General features: G+C 38.9%; 1 protein-coding gene across 2 annotated transcripts in view; it reads left to right on the top strand.

Annotated features, from left to right (window-relative positions):
• Positions 1-24,376, top strand: part of LOC134602337 (solute carrier family 23 member 2-like) — a 267,129-nt gene that overhangs the window by 44,677 nt on the left and 198,076 nt on the right. For both annotated transcript variants that reach the window (XM_063447122.1, XM_063447123.1), the window contains exons 3-4: positions 7-164; positions 7,641-7,803. In XM_063447122.1, the coding sequence (XP_063303192.1) occupies positions 7-164; positions 7,641-7,803 (321 nt within the window). The remainder of the gene's footprint in view (positions 1-6; positions 165-7,640; positions 7,804-24,376) is intronic.

Below are 24,376 nucleotides of genomic sequence, written 5' to 3' on the forward strand. Positions count from 1 at the left end.
TTGCAGCATTATATTTTGGCGTTTGGAGGTATAATCGCCGTTCCATTAATACTCGCTGAGCCATTATGTGTCAAACATGACAATGCTGTGAAAAGCCAGCTTATAAGCACAATATTCTTTGTATCTGGAATATGCACAATTCTTCAAACAACAATTGGCACGAGGTAACAAATACATTAATATTTATAATGTGATAATTGAATCACTATTTAAATATTTTTTTCTGTAATAACAGTATTCTATTGTAGCGACTGAAGCGACTAAAATGTATAGCAATTTGAATAAAAAAAAAATCTGCATTACCTTCAATTTATATTAGCTTATCATTTTTATATTAGTATAATAGTCCCCATTGTATTGGAAGTGAAATAAACCCCCAGACATAACTATTACAAGTTATTGACTTGTGAAAAAATAAGCTCCAACTCATCATAGAAAACTCACATATATCTATATCACGGGTAGGCAACCTTCGGCACTCCAGATGTAGTGGACTACATCTCCCATAATGCTCTTACACCCATAATGCTGGCAAAGCATCAAGGGAGATGTAGTCCACACCATCTGTAGTGTTGAAGGTTGCCTACCCCTGATCTATGTGATCATATTGACTGCATCCTGCTATCACTAATGGAATCCTCAGTTAAATATCTAAAATGTCATGGGTGCTCTCAATGTTACCTTTAATTTTCAGTTGGTGTGAACAGAAATATGTTGTTGTGCAAATGTCATTCTTGTTACAAAAGTATGTGTGCTCTAAATGCTTGTGCAAATGTTAACCTGGAATTTAAAAACCACAGACACAAATAATTTTTGGATTTAAAATTATCACAGCTTTAATTAGGTTTGATAAAATAACTTATATAAAAGTCATTGTCAAACAAACACTTAATACAATGTAAAAACCTAGAAACCCCTGAAACATAACTATACCCACAGACAATGACCCAACCATAAAAACAGCAATACAATCATATAACATTGATATAAATAACATGAACAGTTAACACAGCCACCAATGGTATTCTTTTCCAACTGTAGGAGTATACCTCTACACCCCCGAGATACCTCTACACCCCTTGTTTCCTGTGCTATCGATGAACCTACCAATATCAAATCCAAACATAACTATTCATCCTAAACTTAAACTACAAGCCAACCTACCCCCTAATTTTCCTATCCATTCCCTGCCACAGCACACAGATTGACCTCCTTAAGCGAACTCAGCATCACCACCCCACAGAAACAAAGCATGCCTAAAACCACTCTAAAAGCCAAACTTTAAAAAGTCTATAGCCACGTCTGAAAGATGTACCCTGTTACCCTGTTATGCCAGAAATATTTTGGAAGCATGGTTTCCAACTCTTGGTGTCAAACTACCACCCCCTAACAGCTTAATATAGATTGCCAACAGCTTATTGATCTTACCTCTACATCTGGCAATCGCCATAGGATTCCTAGCATAGCACCAATGAAGACGTGGCACCATTTCAAACCAAAAGATAATTACCCCGGGTTTAACCCCTTCACATCCTATCCATTTCCTTCCTACATCTCACTAATTCCCTCTGGGACACAAGCCCTAGATCATTCCCCCGGTGTGAGTTAGAAGTAAATCCGGAACCTGACCCTGACCTTTGCTTCAAAATAACTCGGAAAATACATCTCTCCACCCAAAACCATGAAAACCAAACCAGAGCAAAGAAACTAAATCTTGTAGAAAACCCAGCTCCATGCCTTGCTGATGAACTGTGGCTCTCCGTTCTCCCCAGTAGATGTAGGGGTGGCCTACCAGCCAAGCGACCCATCCTATAGGAAGAAAATAAACAACATAGCACCACCATAACATCACACAAGCTCCCCACAAAAGGACCTGAACTATACCAAGTGATCAGGCAGAACATAAGACCGGAACCTCACTGATTTTACCGCCTAATCTTCTTAACCAACTCATCACCCAAACCCAATGCCACTTCCCCAATCTGAAATTAATGCGTACTAAACTGACAGATCCAGGCACAGATGCAGCAAATCTAACTTAAAAACTAGAGCAAAGAGATACTTAGGCAGAACCATCCTCATGAATGAAAAAGGAACCCCTTACATGTGACTAAACCGACAAATATCCCAATGCACAACCCAAAGGGCAGGCAAAGAAAACAATTGCTCCAGGCAAAAAAAAAAACAATTTAACCAAACAGCCCTTACTAAAGAAATCCGTCTTAGAATGCCCAAGACAAATAGCTACATGATCACCCCACACCCCCTACTAGCCCCTACTACTCACTAGTTCACTAACCCGAAATGCCCCAAAAAAGGCCCAAATGAAGGCAACTGAAACCAACAAGACCTTATAATGGGAAAAACAAATACCCGGCAATGCCCTAACCAACTGTTGAAGTAAATCAGAAGACAAATCTCTTAGTGTCTGGAGCTTTCTTACCCTTGCGAAAACCATTAAATGCTTAACACACCAGAAAGTGCTTTGTCAAATCTTCCCATCCATTTAACTTAAAAACAAAAGCCAACACTGCTAAATTACGGTCAAAAACTGAAGAAGACACCCTGGCAGCAAACAATTGACAAAGAAACCACAATAGAGCATCCAAACGTACCTCTGCAGAATGATGCCCCCCCCCCCCCAGTGCAGACCAATGCTTCATCCCAAGCATCCGAAAACCTTACTGTATGCCGCCCAAGTGCCCAGAGCCAATAAATCTTTGATCAATCCTCCAAGCAGGTTGTCCTGAGCTGCCACATGTTGTCTGGACAAGACAAACCCTCCTCCTGTGAGCCGCCACGCAAATCCTCGCCCACTAAAAACTAAAGAGTGAATCAGCGATTCTGTTCATGAGCCCGGGCACATGACACGCATTAAAAACAACATTCAACTGCATGCAAAACAGGGCAAAAGAAGCCTAACCACTGGAACCAAAGAAGCAGATAGATTATTCAATGCATCCATCACCGCCATATTATCAATAAAGAAAACAACTTTCCTGTCCCAAAATAAATGTCCCCACAACAATAAAGCAACCACTAATGGAAACAACTTAAAAAATATCAAATTCTGCATAAGCGAGTTTGCTGTCCAAGACACCTTTCTGCGCACCACTGTCCTGCAAAGTAGGTAAAAAAAACAACGCTCCCGGACGCGTTGGTAAAAAGTTCCAGTTCACACAATGAGACTGCCGTGTCTCGAAAGAAAACTCAACCATTAGAATCATGAAGTAAAACCTCCCATTTGCCTAAATCCTCCGTCGTAGGGACTGTGACTCAGATAAAGTGATGCGGCAACCACACCCCTCAGGTAGCCTTAGCCAATAACCTGTTAATTACCCTTCCCACTGGAATCACTCGACACACAATTCAAGTGACCAACTAAGGACAGTAAAGTCCTCAAAGTCACTTATTTGAATCTGCACACTTCAGCAATGACCTTGTCAGGAGCTTTTTCTCACAATACGCTTGCCAAAATACAAAATGCTCTCAACAAGTTACCAAATGTTTTAGGAATCTTCCTAAACCGACGTCGCTTTTCCTCCTCTTCCTTCTTCAAATCCCTCTTTTCCTCCTCTTTTAAATCAAATTATTCTTCCAAGGTGAGAAGGGAAAAATTTCAACAAACTCACCTTTCCATTTCTTGTCTTTGACTCCATACCTTTTTGACAAGAAAGTATTTTTCTGGAGTGAGAGAATGAGACTAAAATGGCATGTTTGTGGTGCTATATTTAGCAAAACATATATTCATTTTTATTATTATTATTGCCATTTATATAGCGCCAACAGATTCTGTAGCGCTTTACAATATTATGAGAGGGGATTTAACTATAAATAGGACAATTACAAATAAACTTACGGGAACAATAGGTTGAAGGCTCAATCGAGCTTACATTCTATAGGAGGTGGGGTGTAAAACACATTAGGACAGGAATTTGCAATCAAATAAGGTGGGCTGCCCTTTAGGAGAGGGCAAGAGACAGGTATGTGAGGTAGGGGTTAGTCTTGGAGGCCATAAGCTTTCCTAAAGAGATGGGTTTTAAGGCACTTCTTAAAAGATGCAAGACTAGGGGAGAGTCTGATGGCGGTAGGCAGGCTATTCCATAGGAAGGGAGCCACCCGCGAGAAGTCCTGCAAGCGCGAGTTGGCCGTACGAGTGCGGACAACGGACAGGAGGTGGTCACGGGCAGAGCGGAGAGACCGAGAAGGGACATACCTATGGATCTGTGAGGAGATATAAGAGGGGCTAGAGTTGTTCAGTGCTTTATAGGTGTGAGTTAGTACCTTGAATTGACACCTATAGCATACAGGAAGCCAATGTAAGGACTGGCAGAGGGGTGAGGTATGAGAGAAACGACTAGAGAGGAAAATCAATGTAGCAGCAGCGTTCATTACGGAATGTAGGGGTGCAGTACGGCTATTGGGAAGACCAATCAGGAGAGGGTTACAATAATCCATGCGGGAAATTACTAGAGCATTGACAAGCTCCTTGGTAGTATCTGGTGCAAGAAAGGGGCGGATGCGGGCTATGTTTTTAAGATGGAATCTACAGGATTTGGCAACATGCTGGATGTGAGGCTCAAAGGTGAGACCAGAGTCAAGTATGACGCCAAGACAGCGCGCTTGCAAGGATGGACTGATGTTGGTTCCACAAACTTGAAGGGAGAGCGAAAGAGGAGGATCAGTATTAGGAGGAGGAAAGACAAGGAGCTCAGTTTTTGAGAGATTGAGTTTCAGAAAGCGGGAGGACATCCAGTCAGAGATGGAAGAAAGGCAAGCAGTGACACGTTGCAGGACGGCAGGGGAGAGGTCCGGGGAGGAGAGATATAGCTGGGTGTCATCAGCGTACAGGTGGTAGTGGAATCCAAAAGAGGTAATAAGTTTGCCAAGAGAGGCAGTATAAAGAGAAAATAGAAGGGGACCAAGGACGGAGCCTTGGGGGACCAACCGAGACAGGGCGAGGGGAGGAGGTATCATTAGAAAAGGAGACACTGAATGAGCGTTGGGAGAGATAAGAGGAAAACCACGAGAGAACAGAGTCACAGAGACCAAGCGATTGAAGAGTTTGAAAAAGGAGAGCATGATCAACGGTGTCAAAGGCCGCTGAGAGGTCAAGAAGAATTAGTATGGAGTAGTGGCCTTTGGATTTAGCTGCGATTAGGTCGTTAGTAACTTTGATAAGGGCAATCTCTGTAGAGTGGAGAGGGCGGAAGCCAGATTGAAGGGGGTCAAGGAGAGAGTTGGAATTGAGGAAATGAGACACACGGGTAAAGACAAGTCTTTCCAGAAGCTTTGAGGAAAAAGGGAGCAGGGATATGTGACAGTAGTTAGAGAGGGTGGATGGGTCGAGGGATGTTTTTTTTAGTATAGGTACTATAGTGTCATGTTTAAGGTCAGCAGGGACGATGCCAGAAGAGAGCGAGCAGTTGAAGATGTGTGTTAGAGAAGGCATGAGACAAGTGGAGAGAGATCTGATAAGGTGAGATGGGACAGGATCGAGCGGGCAAGTGGTGGGGCGAGATGACCAAAGAAGAGCAGCCACCTCTTGGTCAGTAGCTGGGGAGAATGTCTGAAGGGTAGGAAAGGCATGATCTATGTGTGATTGAGAAACAGAAAGGCAAGGAGGGGAGAATTCTTTCCTTAGCTGTTCAATCTTGTCAGTGAAGTAACATGCAAAGTTATCAGCAGTAAGGTTAGTTTTGGGGGTGGCCACAGCAGGGTGAAGAAGAGAATTAAAGGTGTCAAAGAGACGCCTGGGGTTGCGGGAACATGAACTAATGAGAGAGGATATATAGGACTGTTCAGAAATAGGAATTCATAATTAATTATACAGATTTGAGCATGAACCTATCAATGAATTACTTATATTGAAGCCAAAATCTATCAAATTCATTCAAGTTGTACTGGTGCCCAGAGGGACCCCTTAATTGTATCATAATCAGCACAACATTTTGTGTATAGGCAGGGCCGGCGCGTCCATTTGTGTGTTTGTGAGTTTGTCAAATCAGTGAGAGTATGTTTGTCATTGAGTCTGTGTGTAACTATCAGTGTGTCTGTCAATGAGTGTCTGTCAGTGTGTGTGTCTGTCAATGAACGAGTGTGTGTCAGATCAGTGTGTCTGTATCTATCAGTGACATTTGTGTGTTTGTCATTGATTGTGTGTGTGTGACTGTATCTGTCAGTGTGTGTCTGTTGGGGAATGTCTGTGTGTCAAATCAGTGAGTCTGTGTCTGTCAGTGATGTCTGTGTGTTTGTCATTAAGTGTTTGTGACTGTCAGTGTGTATACACCACTGAGTATAGCATGATGGAGCGGAGCACGGTACATGAGCTTCTGTTTCCTGTACCTGGCCAGACTGATAAGAGGTGCTCCCGGTGAGAGCACTTCATGTCAGTCCGGCCGGGTACAGAAAACTGAAGCTGCTGTATGGGGATCGGCTCCACTCTACTCGCCACACTACAAGAGAGGTAGGTTGCACACCAGGAAGGGGAGGGGACCCTAAGAGGGTGGGGGTGCACCAAGGGACAGGGAGGGGAGAGAAACACTAAGGGACAGGGAAAAGAGGGGGGAGGGGAGAGAAAAACTAAGGGACAGGGAAGGGAGGGTACCACTAAGAGATGGGAGGGTAGGGGGGTTGGATGTGAAAGAAACACACAGCGGGGCTTGAGAAGGGGGAAAAGAGACAGACAGAGTGGCTGGGGGTGAAAGAGACGCACACAAAAGAGCTTGGTAGAGCAAAAGACACAAAGGGGCTGGGGCGAGTAAGACACACAAAATGTGGGAGGATGTAAGAGTGATACAAAGAGAGGGGATAAGTGGCACACAAGGGGGGTTGTAAGAGATACACCACAGAGTTGTAAGACACACAATGGGAAAAAAATAAGAAAATAAGATACACTAAATTGGGTAAGACACTTAAAAGAGGGGATTAGAAGCACAAAAGGGAGGTTAAGAGGCACACATGTGAAGATGTTTATTTTTTTTTGGGGGGGGGGGAGGGGGGGCAAAAATGCATCTTCACCTATGTACCCAAAACTGGATGAGGCCTAATCCACCGATATTGGGGTACTGTGACATAGTGGTGGGTTTTACTCAATACGGCCATACGGTGTAACTGAATCCCCATATATATGCTAAGATAAGTCCTTAAGTAGCCTTGTAAAAGTTAAAACTGTATTTATTTATTTTTGTGTGTGTGTGCACTGTTTCTTAATCTGTTTTTTGTAAAGTCATATAATGCCACAAATATCTATTAAATAAAAATTTCAGGATTTTTTTTTTTTTACATTTATGTTTATAGGTGTTTCAAAATTGTAGTTCCCGTTAATGTAATACTCAAGGTGCTTATGCTCTTTTGCCTCATTACAGGTTTATTCATGCAAATTAGGGATGTGTAATATTGTAGAAAGCTTTATGACACCTAATAATCCAATTTAAGCTGTCGGGTATACTGACGATCCAAAATCGTGACAAATCCCAAATTTGCCCACCTAACACCTTAATCTGACAATAATGATGATAAAACATTGCAAGTATGTTATTGCAATCTTCTTGGATGAGAAGTCATTCATCATGACATATTCACTATGTGATATATATTACTGTGATGTAATTGGCTCCTTTTTTGTTTCTTTTACATAGACTTCCTATTCTCCAAGGAGGTACATTCAGCCTAATCACACCAACTCTAGCAATTTTATCTTTGCCTCAGTGGAAATGTCAAGACTCCGAAATAGCTCCATTCAATGGAACTGAGAAAAACTTTACTGCTGATCCAGAATTATGGCAAAGACGCATGCGAGAAGTAATATTTTTTACTAAATATTTTATTTCAGACATTTGTTTTAAGTTAGGAAAAAATAACATGTTAAACATGTGTTGCTGTATGTACTCCTTATATTGTATGTATGTATTATTTTCAAATTATTGTTGTATTAGCAATTTAGTTTTTGTTACTGCCACCAGAATGCCGTAGAAGCATGATGTTTAACTGGAAAAATAACAAAATATATATTTGTGACAATACAGTCGAATATCATCTGTGGGTATTCTTTTTTACACTCCCCTAACTACTCCACTAAATGCTAGGACTCATCTCTGGTAGCAAATGCAGGATATACTGCACTGGTAATCATATGATCTTCTATCCATCTAGTGCTCTGGCAATACTCTTATTAGTAATTACTCTATAGAGGACAATGAATAGCGATATCATATGAGACAAACAGCTTCGTTCTTGGCAACTCCAGAGAACTCAGACCCTGTTTATTGTATAAAGATTCAGCTTACATAGATCATAGCAGACAGTAAAAACACATTGCACAAACATTTTCACCAATGGGAATACATAACAGGGCACATAGAACACACAGGAAAGAACTGGTTACAAAGTAATGTATTACACTAGTTCCCCCCCCTCCCTTTCATGTGCAAGTCCACTCTAAAGAGAAATGGTTCTCTTGATTGGACCCACTGTCCCTTCAGAGCAATCTCTGGTTAAGTCAACACAGCCCATTCAGACTTGCTGGCTCCCACAGAAGGTGGTCACTCACAGTTCAGCATTTAACTTGCTTAACCCACACAATACATTTCACACACCGACTATACTTTATGCACACATAGAGAGCTGCTGTCACTCCCCCTCTGTTGTCCCACAGCAGCATATACAGATATCCACACTGCTCTATGTATAATACAGGTACACAATACAGAGATGCCTGTAATACAAAGATACCCTTGTACATGGAAAACAGTCACAAAATGGCGCCACAAGCTTGCAGCTTGCGCAAAACAAATCAGGGAGATCAGGGCATCCATCACAATATTATTTAAAACAAGCTTTTGTAATTATTACAAAGTAATAACGCAGTGTTTTCATATAATGTAAGTAATATATGGTGGAGTAAGTATAGTGTCATGAAGACTCTAGGCATGCATGTAACTTGGTTTGAACTCAACCCTATATATATATATATAAAAACACGGTACTACTACCTATATCTCTTCGGTAACATTATTCTTATACCAGACAAAGACAGAACTTTGTAAAGAAACATTTATGATGAACAACAATAGTCACTAAAATGTTTAGTCAGATTTTAGTCGACTAAAACTAGACTAAAACTAAAACAATTCAGATGACTAAAATACAACTAAAACTAAAACATATTTTTAGTCAAAACACTATGACTTAAAACTAAATTGAATTTTGCTGGCATAATTAACACTGGCGGGTAAGACACATGGGGGAGGGTATAGAGGAAATGAGACACATGGGGGCTGAGGGAATGACACAAAGTGACATAGTGGAGTTGTGGAAGAAAGAGGCAAGGTGCTTGGGGTATAGATTCCCAAATGGGGCTGTGGAGAGAAAGAGACATGCAAAGGGGCAGGGGGTGGGGGCAAAGAGACACAGAAGGGCTGGGGAAGGGCAAAAGAAACAGACAGGGGCTCTGGGGAGGGAGACATCCAGAGAGGCTGGGGAAACACAAATAGACACAGAGGGGCTGTGGAAGGGGTTAAAGATACAGATAGAGGCTTTACTAAACCCATTTGATTTTATTCATGTTGACTAAAATCTACTATACATTTAGTCGACTAAACTAGACTAAAACTTAAACAATTCAGAAATTCAGACATCTAAAACACACACATTTCCTGACAGACACACACTCAGTGACATACATACATACACACTCAAAGAAAACAAAGAGAAGAGTCAGCGCTAGACTGCCACAGAGAAATATATAATACCCAGTAAACGGCTGCACACCTCAAAGAAGAAGGGGAGTTCCCTCTAATCCCCTAGTAGGAAATGACATACAAAAAAATACACAAAACAGAAGAGAGGGTGCGCCTCAAAACAAATGATAAAGATATTAATAATAGTCCAAGTAACTTATCATAAGTCCAGAATGATGCAATCCACGCTTATATGGAGGGCACTTGAAAAATGGAGGAAGTCTTCACGGATATGTACTTGTAATTCGATGAAACAATGTAGAAAGAAAACAAGAACTGGACTCCAATGGTACAGTATGTAGGCAAAATAAAATAAAAAAATAGTAATAATTAGTATTACTCACACTTTACAGAGCTAAAATCCTGCTCTGATATTGGATCCGTGAAGTGGAATAATCCCCACTCAAGGATATGTGAAGTGGTGCTGGTTGGCAGGTATATAGGGTGAATCATAAGTCCAGTGTTGGTACGGTCCAGCCCAAAAGTAAAAAGGATAAAATATAGTGCTCTCTGTTTTATAGATAAAACTATTTTAAGAGATATAAAATGTACTCACGATATGTAGAGCAGGCTATACTGCTCGATGTAAGCGTGTGGGTGGTATAATCCCCACCTATGGATTCTTTATGCTTCTTTATTGAGTGCTGAATATCAATGTAGCCAGGTAAAAATAAGTAAAATAAAAAAGAATAATAAAAAAGGAATATGGCAATCAGAAGATTTGGTGCCAACATAATTCCTTTATTACAATATAGTAATGTTTTTTACTATATTGTAATAAAGGAATTATTTTGGCACAAAATATTGTGATTGCCATATTCCTTTTTTATTATTCTTTTTTAATGTTTTTTTACTATATTGTAATAAAGGAATTATTTTGGCACAAAATATTGTGATTGCCATATTCCTTTTTTATTATTCTTTTTTAATGTTTTTTACTATATTGTAATAAAGGAATTATTTGGGCACCAAATATTCTGATTGCCATATTCATTTTTTATTATTCTTTTTTATTTTACTTATTTTTCCCTGGCTTCATTGATATTTTAGGTTTTGTTACATATGGTAGTGGTGTTGTTTGAGTTTGTTTAACCAGTAGGTTTATTAGATACAAAAATAAGGAAATGAGGGATAAACATCCCTAAACAGGGAGCAAATCCCATCAAGACCAGTACCCCCAATAGAGCACTATATAAAACCTTGTAAGAAAGACTGTATCTCAGACAAGGTAAAAAAAATAAAGTTTTAATAATAATAAAGTATATTGGAAAACTAAACACCAAGTGTCTAAAATACACCAGACTGTTAAAGCTATGGATATAGAAAAATACTAAGAAATATAATTCCAGCCCAATTCCACATAAATTCAAAAGTGTTATAAATTGATACTTTGTAATAAATTCACTCAGAGTAACAGAGTGATTAATACAAATTACAGCAACATAGGTAGCAAAAGTATCAACTCATAATAATAGCTGAAATATACTCAGATTAGTCCAGATAGATGAAATCATGGACATGAAAGAACCCTTGAATCTTGTGTATCTAAATTCTATACAGAAAATACCTCAAAACCTATGAACTCACTCAGACTAAAATAGCCCTATATGTATCACACAAAGTGAGTAAATCGAAAGGACAGGAAGAGGTAGATAGATGAAAATTAAAGTAAGAAGTAATATTGTGGTATAGAGGGTTCTCACAACTCCATAAAAAGTATATAAATCTATCACAAAAAGCAGAGACTCAGCCGGCAAAATAGAGTCCCTGCATAGGTGTAGCGTGTTAGGTTCTAACAGGCTACCTAAAGACAGTCTGTAAACCGTGAAAAAACACCCACATCCCGATGCGCGTTTCAACGATAATATTCGCCTTTTTCAAGGGCACAAGTAAGCAAGGAAGGTCCCCTTACCTCCTTCTCCTTAAATATACCGCCAAAGACTGCATTCAATTAGTGGGTTGTATCTCGCTTTGAACTGCCAATACGGTTCGGCGGTGGGAGGTCCCGAAAATCGGTACTTAGTCAGAATACCAAAGAGGCGCATGCGTGTACAGATCTCGCTGCGCATGCGCACGGCACCTTTCAACATGACAATTTTCTAAATAGAAGGTTGTGTCGCTCATTGAAGCGCCAATGTAGTTTGGCAGGGGGAAGTCCCAAGAATCGGCACTTAGCCAAATTACAAGAAAGGCGCATGCGTGTAGATATCTCGCCGCGCATGCGCGCAACGTCCTTCCGCACGACAATGTAACTGCGTCCTCAATAGGTTCCACCAGGTGCCCCTATAGGTAGATTGTTGAACTGTATGACACTCTTTATTTCTCAAACACAAAATACAGAATGTTTTGAATTCAATTGAAGTGTACATGCTCAATTGACACTAAAAAATAGTGTAAATAATCAGTAGTAGAGAGTAACCTGGGGAAGAAATTTGGAGAAGGGAAAGAAGGGGACATACACTAACAAAGACAAAGTAATAAACAGGCAGGTGACATCAAAATATGTCAAACAAAAAAACACACAAACAACAAGAAATCACAGTAAACCCAATGGTCTTTTTTAAAGTCCAAAGTCCAAAGCCCATTGGTGAAATATTGTTTATATGAAGAGATTCCATATATCCTGGGGACACAGGATGCATCATTAGAAATTAAAGTAAATTAAAGAAAAATAAATTAAATTAGATGAAAGGGGCAAAGGAAAACCCCTCATTAAGACCAAGAGGTTGTAATGTCTTTAGTCTAAAAATCTATCATGACTCCCTCTGTCTTAGTAGTCGATCATAGTCCCCACGTCTCGGATGTCTCTTGACCCACTCCAAGCCACAAAACTTCAAATTACTAGGATCACCCTGATGGTGTTCCTTGAGGTGTCTTGAGGGGGATCTTACATGCTCCATAATCCGTTCCTTGAAGGCTCTGAATGTCTTGCCTACGTATCTTTGTCCGCAAGAACAAGACAGCAAATATACCAAGCCCTTTGTGTTACAATTAAAAAAGTTTTTAATTTTAATTGAGCCCTGGCCTGTGCTGTCACTTACTATTTTAGATTCTTTGGAGAACAGCCATAAGAGCCACATGGTGGATTGCCCAACCATGTATCCTTCAGATGTGCTTTAATGGATAAATGGCTGGGCACTAACAGGTCGCGAATATTACGCCCTCTTTTGGCAGTGATGTTGATACGTGGACCTAAGACCTCTTTAAGGTGTATATCATTCAAAAGGATCGGCCAAAATCTATCAATGCTCTTCCTCACTTCGGACCATCCCGTGTCGTATGTTGCAATCATACAAATATTGCCCTTATTCTTTTGTTCCCTATTAGCGGGGTGGTCACAGAGAAGTTACTTTCTTTCAGTTTCCAGGGCTCTCTTGTATGCCTTTTAAAGGCAACGGTTTGGGTAGCCTTTCTCCTTAAAGTAAGTTCTAAGTTGGTTCGCGTTTAATTTAAAATCAGCAGCATCGCTACAGTTTCTTCGGAGGCGAAGGTATTGGCCAACCATGATCCCTTCCTTGAGGGGCCTTGGATGGCAGCTTTTCCAATGTAGGAGGGAGTTCGTAGCTGTCGGTTTTCTAAAAAGAGTAGAGTGGAATGTCCCATCCTCATTAATAGAAATAGTGATATCCCAAAAATTAATTGAACGCCCCCCATATTCAGATGTAAATCTGAGATTCTCGGTATTCTGGTTTAGACATCCTACTAGATCTGTGAATTCCTGTGGTGTCCCCCGCCATACCATCAAAATATCATCGATGTAGCGTCCCCACCATAGGATCTTAGGGAGATAATCCTTTAGAGCATCTGATGAAAAAATCTGCTGTTCCCACCATCCCAGGTGAAGGTTTGCATATGAGGGGGCACAAGCCGTCCCCATAGCAGTACCCCTCACCTGGTGGTAGAATCTAGTGTTGAATAAAAAGTAATTATGTGACAAGATGAATTCTAAAAGGCGCACCACAAAAGTTGCATGTAGGTCATCCCTACAGGTCCTTTGGTTTAGGAAGAATCTTACATGTTCCAAACCCCTCTCATGAGGAATGGATGAATAAAGTGATTCGACATCTAAACTACAAAGGTTGGCATTGTGAGACAATTTGAGATTCAAGAGTAGATTCAAGGCTTGCTTAGTGTCCCTTATGTATGACGGTTAGGTCTCAACCAGAGGTCTCAGAATTTTGTCAATATATAAACTGCCATTCTGTGTAAGATTATCTACCCCAGAGACAATAGGTCGTCCCAGGGGTTCTTGTAAATTCTTGTGGATCTTAGGCAGGCAGTGGAAGGTTGCTATCCTTGGGTGACGATTAATAATGAATTCATACTCATCACCCGACAGCAACCCTCCACTGCGGCCATCATCCAAGATCTCCTTATATTGAGTCAGAAATTCATTGGTAGGATCGAATCTCAGAACCCTGTATGTTTCAGTATCACCCAAAACTCGCTCAACCATTTCAATGTATTGTTTTACTTCTAATATCACCACATTTCCTCCCTTATCCGCTGGCTTGATAATAATACCAGCATCCTTCTGAAGTAATTCCAAGGCATGTTTCTCTTTCTTATTCAGATTGTTATTTGAATAGAGATGAAGGGATTTTACATTGATTTTTTCGATTTCATTCCTTGCTGCCTCCAAAAACAATTCAATATTGCGGAAGCCAGCAAAGTTAGGTGTATAGCGACTTTTAGGTTTCAAGTTGGTGCGATTTAGTGTGACATCTATGTCATTCTCTTCTAAGAGAGATAACACTGTAGTCAGGCATTGGTAGTTCTTAGGTGTGAGACCCAGATCTCTTGCTTTTTTCTCGTTTCTTATGGAATGAAATTTATGTAAGGCAAGTTTACGAACAAAAAGATTAAGATCTTTGATCCATTCAAACTTATCAAAGAAAGGAGTTGGCACAAAGGAAAGACCATGTTCTAAAACATTGATTTGATCTTGAGTTAATACACATGGGGACAGATTAATAACCTGAGATTTGGGATGAGTTGGTACTGATGCTTGGATATTATCTAATATCTCTTTCTTCTTCCCCCTTCTCTTCCCCCCCCCCCTTGTTTGCCCCCTTAGGGTTCGGGTTTGATACCTCGTACGCTGGCTTGGGAAATCCTCCTGATGATCCAGGGCTAAATATTAACCCCTTTCTTGAGGATTCCCTTAGGGTTGGAATTACTAGTGGAAGTGGAGGGTTGTGATTGAGAATCAGTCATACTTATTTGACTATTAGAGTCTGTATCAGACGAATCATAGTCTGAAGTTAATAGGTTTTCTTAAGTACGTCTTAGTCTACGATTGAATAGCTTATATACATTCCCAGTCTCATAATCCTGTAAATCCCTTGAGAATTTTTGATGTTTCCTAAACTTAACCGATTCCTGATATTTGTCCAGATTCTGTTTCAGTCTGGACTCCAGGATGGTAAAGTTAGGATCATCCTGGAACTAATCGTATTAATTTCTTCATCGAGATCCCCATTAATTACTATTAGCTGTTCCTGTTCAAATTTAGAAATGATCTGCATGAACGTTTTTGAGCAGATCTCTGCTGCCACTTCCCATTCCTTCATTAATGCCAAATTTTCCGAGTGAGAGGATGAGGTATTTCTTATTCTCAAACCTCTGGGTATCATATCTTTTTTTATATAGTTCTCCAAAGAGGAGATCTCCAAGCAAGTTCGGATCTGTTTTCTATATGAACCCTGAAGTTTGTTGAATGATTGATTAACATTTGGGACAGTTGAGTTTGGATTAAGCTTTGTGTTAGAAAACACATTATCCGCATCTTTACACCAAACACTACTGTCCATTTTATTAGATAAAAAAAAACCTGCCATAATGAAAGTGTAAAAAATATATAGTAGCTCAGTTAACCCTTGTATTGAAACCAGAAATAACAAAATTAATTATAAACACAGTACTCTCAGCCAGAGAACAGTCCGGTAGAGAGTACAGAAAGGGTTAAAGGGGTACTAACAGGGCTTAACCCTAAATCATACAAAAGATACAAAAATAAGGAAATGAGGGAGAAACATCCCTAAACAGGGAACACATCCCATCAAGACCAGTACCCCCAATAGAGCACTATATAAAACCTTGTAAGAAAGACTGTATCTCAGACAAGGTAAAAAAATAAAGTTTTAATAATAATAAAGTATATTGGAAAACTAAACACCAAGTGTCTAAAATACACCAGACTGTTAAACCTATGGATATAGAAAAATACTAAGAAATATAATTCCAGCCCAATTCCACATAAATTCAAAAGTGTTATAAATTGATACTTTGTAATAAATTCACTCAGAGTAACAGAGTGATTAATACAAATTACAGCAACATAGGTAGCAAAAGTATCAACTCATAATAATAGCTGAAATATACTCAGATTAGTCCAGATAGATGAAATCATGGACATGAAAGAACCCTTGAGGGGTTTATTAGATATGTACAATAGAGTACAAATTGTTTCTTCATAAGACTAACTATATTATGGGGGGGTTTGGTTGACCGTCTGAACTATACACAGACAGATATACACACAACTCAGTCTTTATTTTCTTTTTAATTCTGTCTTAATTGCATTCTTCATCGTCTGCGAAATGAAATAAGATTAGAGCTCAATTATGACATTTAATTTGGGGATGTTCTTGTGGATGTTTTGGTGGATGCTTCTTTTCATTCTTACACAAAGAAACAATTTTATTTTTCCTGGATTTGTGTGATAAGACATAGTTTGATTTCTTAAATGTCAATTACATTTCAAAAATGTAATAAAGTAAATATGTACATGCCATTTAACCCCTTAAGGACTGAGCCAAATGCACACGTTGTGAACAAAACAAAATGTAAACAAAACCTGGCATTTGCGCTACATGTCTGTCCAACCGTTATTCACCTCTTTCATATTAAATGCACCCCCCCATTATATATCATTTTATTCAGGGGAAACAGGGCTTTCATTTAATATCAAATATTTAGCTATGAAACATAATTTAATATGAAAAAAATGGGAGAAAATAAGAAATGTTGTTATTTTTTTAGTTCTATATGACATTTTAACTGTCAATGTCATAATACTGTTTGCTTTTACTGCAATAAAATACACATATTTGTATTCAGCAAAGTCTCACGTGTAAAACAGTAGCCCCTATGTACAGGTTTTATGGTGTTTTGGGAAGTTACAGGGTCAAATATAGCATGTTACATTTGAAATTGAAATTAGCCAGATTGGTTACGTTGCCTTTGAGACTGTATAGAATATTGCAAATGGGGTATGTCCAGTCTTTTTTAGTAGCCATTTGGTCACAAACACTAGCCAAAGTTATCGTTAGTATTTGTTTGTGTGTGAAAAATGCAAAGAACGCCAATTTTGGCCAGTGTTTGTGACTAAGTGGCTACTAAAAAAGACTGGACATACCCCATTTGCAATACCTTTGTCTACTATTGCAAATGGTATGCCATCATAGGGGTAATTTTCATTCTTGGACTACCATAGGGTCTCAAAGGCAATGTAACCAATCTGGCGAATTTCAATGTGAAAAAAATGAAACACAAGCCTTATATTTGATGCTGTAACTTTTGAAAACACCATAAAACCTGTACATGAAGGGTACTTTTGTACTCGGGAGACTTTGCTGAACACAAATATTTGTGTTTCAAAACAGTAAAAAAGTATCACAGCAATAATATCGTCCGTGTAAGTGCTGTTTGTGCGTGAAAAATGCAAAAAACTTCATTTTTTCTGGCTAAATCATCGTTGTAATACATTTTACTGTTTTGAAACACTAATATTTGTGTTCACCGAAGTCTCCCTAATAAAACAGTACCCCCCATGTACAGGGTTTATGGTGTCTTGGAAAGTTATAGGGTTAAATATAGTGCTAGCAAATTAAATTCCCTATACTTTTGGCATGGGTTGTCAGGCAGGTCCCGCTAATTGTAATTAATTAAGATACCTAATTATGTAAAAATATTACATGTAGAATTAATATATGTATATATAATGGAAAATTCCTTCATACTTACCGTAATTTTCATTTCCTGATAATTATACATGGCAGCATTTACTCTTGGGTAGCTCCTCCCCTCACAGCAGAAAGGACAGGAAACAGAACTCTGAAACTGGTATATATAGATCCTCCCCCTACCCATCAGGCAGTCTTTGTAACTAGCTTCACCTCCTATAGTATATGGGTGGGACCGTAATGCTGCCATGTATAATTATCAGGAAATGAAAATTACGGTAAGTATGAAGGAATTTTCCATTTTCCTGACCAATTCTACATGGCAGCATTTACTCTTGGGGAATACCCAAGCAATACACAGAGGGAGGGACAGAGTTCAAAAACAGCCAATAGCTATAAAACCATTATTGAGCTGTATAAATCGTAGAAGACTTTACAAAGCCAAACAAGAATCAATAGGAAATTGTCATAAAAATCTGCTCAGACAAGACAAATTTCCCCTAGAGGCTGCAAGGTCAGCAACCTCCTGGCATTCAATACCAGAAATATCCTGAATAGATATAGAGTCAGATAGGAATTAAGGCCATAAAAGCACAAACTAGAGAAGAAAAATGTTACTGATATAAAACCGAATTGATATCATCAAATCAAAAACTCAACAAAGGCATAACTTCCAGTGATCATACTGTAACACGCAGATAAATGTTGGATGAGAACGGAGACCCCATGCTATTAAACATGGGGAGAATAACATTGAGAATCTTACTACTTTCTGGATGTATTTAATAAAGACGATTCACACCGCTTCCTCTTGCCTTGTGAACTACTTACCTGAAGCAACAGGAACAAATCAATACCTGCCTGTCAGAAAGGGGCAGAGCCTAGTAGAGAAATAAGAGTCGGTCATTAAAACACTGCAACAATTACCCGATGTTGCAAAATTCAGATTCACAACCTCACACAGTGGACGAATTGATACAGCAATGATCAGCCACAGGAGATAAACTAAATCACATTACTAGGCAAAAGGCAAGAAGAACCATATACAGATTAGTTGAGGAAAATAAAGAAATATCGGTATGAACCATAGAATTTGTGGCAACTAATAATCAATAAGGAGGCTAACCATGTCAGTACCTATATTTGTAAAATAGTACAGGTTATGCCAAACAGTTTAATCACATTTACTAGAGACTGTTGTGCAACATAAGTAAGATATACATGGTAATAGAAAATATACACACACATATTAGGCAAGATACTGATGGGAAGGTGGTAACCAGAGGCACATTATACATTGCGGCAACAGACACAATAAGCAGGGCAGTAGAAGATATTCAATTATCCCTAGGAGAACAACCACATACTTCCTCTTACCTTATCCTCAGACAGTGAAGAAGGACTTATGGCAGAGCCTATGGTGATAATAAGCAGCTTGTTATATCTGCAAGATATCAACCCCAATCCAAACATATAATCCACAGGTTGGTCGCAATTACAGAACCTGTTTAGGGATTTCCACTATTGTTCAGGTAGCAGGTGAATTTTTACCTAAAATAGAAAACCTGGTAGGAAGGACTGGGGACTGGAAAGACCTTAAAATACGTGCAATCCACAGCATCAAAGTTACCTGAGCATATGAGCCTAAAATAATACCATTATTGCAGAAAGGAATTTATAATGTTCCCCTTCACAACAGGGGAATTGGTCAGAAGATTCTGATCATTAACACATTAAGAACCAGAAGCATGACACTCCTGACATATACGAAAGGGATTGCCAATCTTTCAGGAGCCCAAGGGATAAAAGATAATAAGATTTATGCTTTAAGGAAATGAATTCAGATTTAAAGACTAAAAGGTTATGACCAGGTGAGAGAAAAAAACAATATTAACAGCTTTTAAATCAGGTAATGGCTTCAGCGTTACCTACTTGTGAGATCAATTATTAGCCCAATTTGTACTCTTGCAACTAGTATGATCTACTTAGCTGTGAATTAGTAATCAGCATATATCTAAAGGTAAAACACTGTCACCAATTAAAAAAAAAAACATTCCCTATCTTGGACAGAGAGGAGAGGATACCTGGTAATAGAAAGTCTATTGTCTCATGAATAATTACATAGATGTGCACCCAAAAAAAAAAAATAATTAACATTGATTCTGTGAAACAGTACCATGCTTCATTTTGGAAAATCAGGTCTCCTTCTCTCCTGGGAGAGGCACTCAGACAGGTTCAGTAACACCTGCACTCTACCTGAAGTGATAAAAATGTGTTAATTGCTTATCCTGAAACACCTGTGGGAGAAGGAATCTAATACAAAGCCAACAGCAGTATGTTCCCTTATTTACTTCATTTAAAAAACTGAAATAGAAAATCCACAGTAGGCAATAATTACTTATCCAGTTACTAGTGCATTAGTATTTGCTAGAACTGGGCAGTGCTACATTTCAGCGCAAAACAGACCTTAGATCATTCGTATATACTAAATCTACCAATGCCGTATATAAATTGGGGTTATATAATAATACCAACCTGCATACAGATTATATGAATCACATACATTGTGAGAGTTACTAACAGCACCTTATGCACAGATATATCAGTTACATATACGGAGTCTGTTTAAACAGAAATCATACATAGCCTACCTCTGCTATATATAGTGACACTATGCCTGTACACATATTAAGATTATATGAATGAGCTAAATTTAGGCTGTGTTCTAACCGAACTTCATGCACATATTACACCAGTCATATATACTGAGGTTGCGACTCACAACCGACATAGAACCAGTATTAGCTTGGATTCATATAGCGGATGTGCCCTTTATCATTCACACATATTGTGTTTCCACTAATACATCAATCACATAGGGAACAGATACACTGAAGCAATGTCTCATATAGAGCATGTAGAGGACATATACTGAGGCTGAGTTTTCACAGCGACTTAGAGCATATAAAGAACACACACTGAGGCAGAGTCTTCAGATCAACTCATACACAGCCAATATAGTGGGTACAAATACTAAGGCTGTGTCCCCACAGCAACTCACACACAGAGCATCTTTATAGTAACTCACACAGAGCCTATAGTGGGTACATATACCTAGGCTGTGCTCGCACAGCAACTAACACATAGAGCAGGCATAGGCAACCCCCGGCACCCCAGCCATCCCGGACCACACCCTCCACGATGCTCTGCCAGCCTTATGGGTGTAAGAGCACTATGGGGGATGCAGTCCACAACACCCGGAGCGCCGAAGGCCGCCTACCCCTGACATAGAGCATATAGTGGATACATACACTGATGCCGTGCCTATACTGAGGCTGTGTACACACAGTAACTCATACATAGAGCATATACTTAGGCTGTGTTCTAATAGTAACTCATACATAGAGCATATAGAGGATACATATACTTAGGCTGTGTTCTAATAGTAACTCATACATAGAGCATATAGAGGATACATACACTGAGGCCGTGTTCTCATAGTAACTCATACATAGAGCATATAGTGGATACATACACTGAGGCTGTGTTCTCACAGTAACTCATACATAGAGCATATAGTGGATACATACACTGAGGCTGTGTTCTCACAGTAACTCATACATAGAGCATATAGTGGATACATACACTGAGGCTGTGTTCTCACAGTAACTCATACATAGAGCATATAGTGGATACATACACTGAGGCTGTGTTCTCATAGTAACTCCTATAGAGAGCATATAGTGGATAAATATACTGAGAGTGTCCTCACAGTAACTCATACATAGAGCATATAGTGGATAAATATACTGAGGCAGTGTCCTCACAGTAACTCATACATAGAGCATATAGTGGATAAACTGTTCATACATTAGAGCATGTAGTGGAAACATACCGATGCTGTATCACCACCAGTTCATGTACAGATACTGAGGCCTGGTGGTCTCCTGTGCAGCATATTCTTCCAATGTCTGCAAAAGCCTGCTTATTTGTGATAATGCACAGATAACAGCAATCAATGCCACATACCTTGATAGAAACAAGTGTGTGTGTGGCCTTGGAGCTAGGTTTTTCAAAACCGGTCATATACATATGTGTACTTCAAACAGACACCCAGGAAGGTTCTCTTACCTTGGATATTCCTCTGACCCCAGGCTGTGGAATTCCAGCAGACTTTGTACAGCCAGGATATCCATTATTAGCACTCTTTATCATAGCGTCTCATTGCATTATCAGCACTCCTTTGCACAATGCCTCCTTGTATTATCAGCACTCTTTTTGCATTATCAGCACTACTTTGCCCAATGCATACTTGTATCATCAGCACTCTTTTGGGTACATATACCTGCACCAAACAATATAAACTTACCTAAAATGCTCACCACACAAATCTCCTAAATGTGACCTATTTGTTAGAAGGAAGCCTAAAATAAGCAGCTGGGAGGGACTGAAAGAACAGAGACCCAGGTGCCTATACTAGTTTTAATCCAAACTACTAATGCACTCACCTGAACCGTTGCAGGACTGAGTTTCAGCTGAAAAAATGGGGATTTGAACAACTGACAGCCTAAACTGTTTAAACTATAGGCTTCCATCTGTACCCCATATGCCATTCATCATCACCATACAAGGTGGAAATAGGTATACCCCGGCAGTCACAACTCTGTTGGGCCTCATGTAAGCAGTGTACCGCTGTCAACCCTTCAGGGAGAGTTATGGGTTAGACTCCTGATTGCTGAAGGAGGTACCCAGGCTGGTAACTCCTACACATGTACCGTTTGCTGGGTCTTCAGGGATAAAGTCTTAGACTCAACTGGGCCACATATATGCAGTGGACAACTGTCATTACTTCCAAGAGAGATAGGACAGACCCCTGGATGCTGAAGCAAGTACCCAGGCTGGAAACTCTTACCGGTATGCTGTTTGCTGGGCTTCATGTATACAGTAGATCACATACATCCCTTTAGGGGGTACCCAAGCTGGCCTGCTGCTGGTTCTTCAGGGATAAGAGGCTGAACCCTGGCATGCAGTGGACCATTTTCATCCCCTTCAGGGAGAGTTTGGGTCCAACCCCCGGTCACTAAAGGGGGTACCCAGGGTAGCAGCTTTTCATCTTAGTGCGTATTGCTGGGTCTTCAGGGCTTAGAGGCTGAACCCTGGCATGGCTACAAAAATATAGCCTGGTGAGCATAAAAGAAAACCTTGGCCTGCATAAGCAGACTCCTTCCAAACTGCTTGTGAAGGACAGGAAAAAAGACTGCCTGATGGGTAGGGGGAGGATCTATATATACCAGTTTCAGAGTTCTGTTTCCTGTCCTTTCTGCTGTGAGGGGAGGAGCTACCCAAGAGTAAATGCTGCCATGTAGAATTGGTCAGGAAATATATATATATATATATATATATTTACGTATGTGTATATATGTGTGTATATATATATAATTGTTTTTAAATATTTATTTATATATAGGTATATATATATATAGTGATATATACATATATATTTATGTATATAGATATATATATATTATTTCGTTCTACGAGTATTTTGATATAAATATATATATATATAAATATATATATATATATATATATATATATATATATATATTAATATCACAATACAGTTAGAACGAAATAACACACATCTATATATTTTTTAATTATTTATTTTTAATTTTTGTAATTTTATTTTTTAACGTATTTAATTTTTTTTTAATATTATATATAAATATATATATATATATATATATAGCAATAATTATATATATATATATTTAATCAGTATCAGTATACATGTAATTTTATATTAATATATAACAATAATTATATATATATATTAATAGTAAAATACACCTAGACAGTGTGTGTGTATATGTGTGTATATATATATATATATATATACATATATATATATATATATATATATATATATATATACTTAGATCATATATATATATATGATCTAAGTATATTATTTTTTTTACACTTATTTTAATTTAATTTATTTTATTTCCAGCCAGCAGGGGGACTACCTGTCATTACAGGCAGTTCCCCTGCTGGCAATGCAGCAGGCAGCTAACCCGGCCATGTGATTGTGAGGTCCTCGCAATGAAAAAAAAACAAAAACGGAGGGTGTACTATTACGCCCTGCGGCGTTTAGAGCCGCTTAGAATAGGGCGTAATAGTACGCCCTCCGGTTTTAAGGGGTACAGTTGTGCTCAAAGATTTGCATACCCTGGCAGAAATTGTGAAATTTTGGCATTGATTTTGAAAATATGCCTGATCATGTCAAAAAATAAATTAATAAATAAATATATATATATATTTTATTGAAGTATAGTGATCATATGAAGCCATTTACTATGATATAGTTGATATCAGAAATCACCCAAATCACCCAAATGGCTCAAAAGTTTACATACCCTTGAATGTTTGGCCTTGTTACAGACACACAAGGTGACACACACAGGTTAAAATGACAATTAAAGGTTAATTTTCCACACCTGTGGCTTTTTAAGTTGGAATTTGTGTCTGTGTATAAATAGTTAATAAGTTTGTTAGCTCTCACGTGGAGGTACTGAGCAGGCTAGATACTGAGCAATGGGGAGCAGAAAAGAACTTCAAAAAACATGCGTAACAAGATAATGGAACTTTAAAAAGTTGGAAAAG

This window comes from Pelobates fuscus, chromosome 3, assembly GCF_036172605.1.
Source record: "Pelobates fuscus isolate aPelFus1 chromosome 3, aPelFus1.pri, whole genome shotgun sequence".
Lineage (NCBI taxonomy): Eukaryota > Metazoa > Chordata > Amphibia > Anura > Pelobatidae > Pelobates > Pelobates fuscus.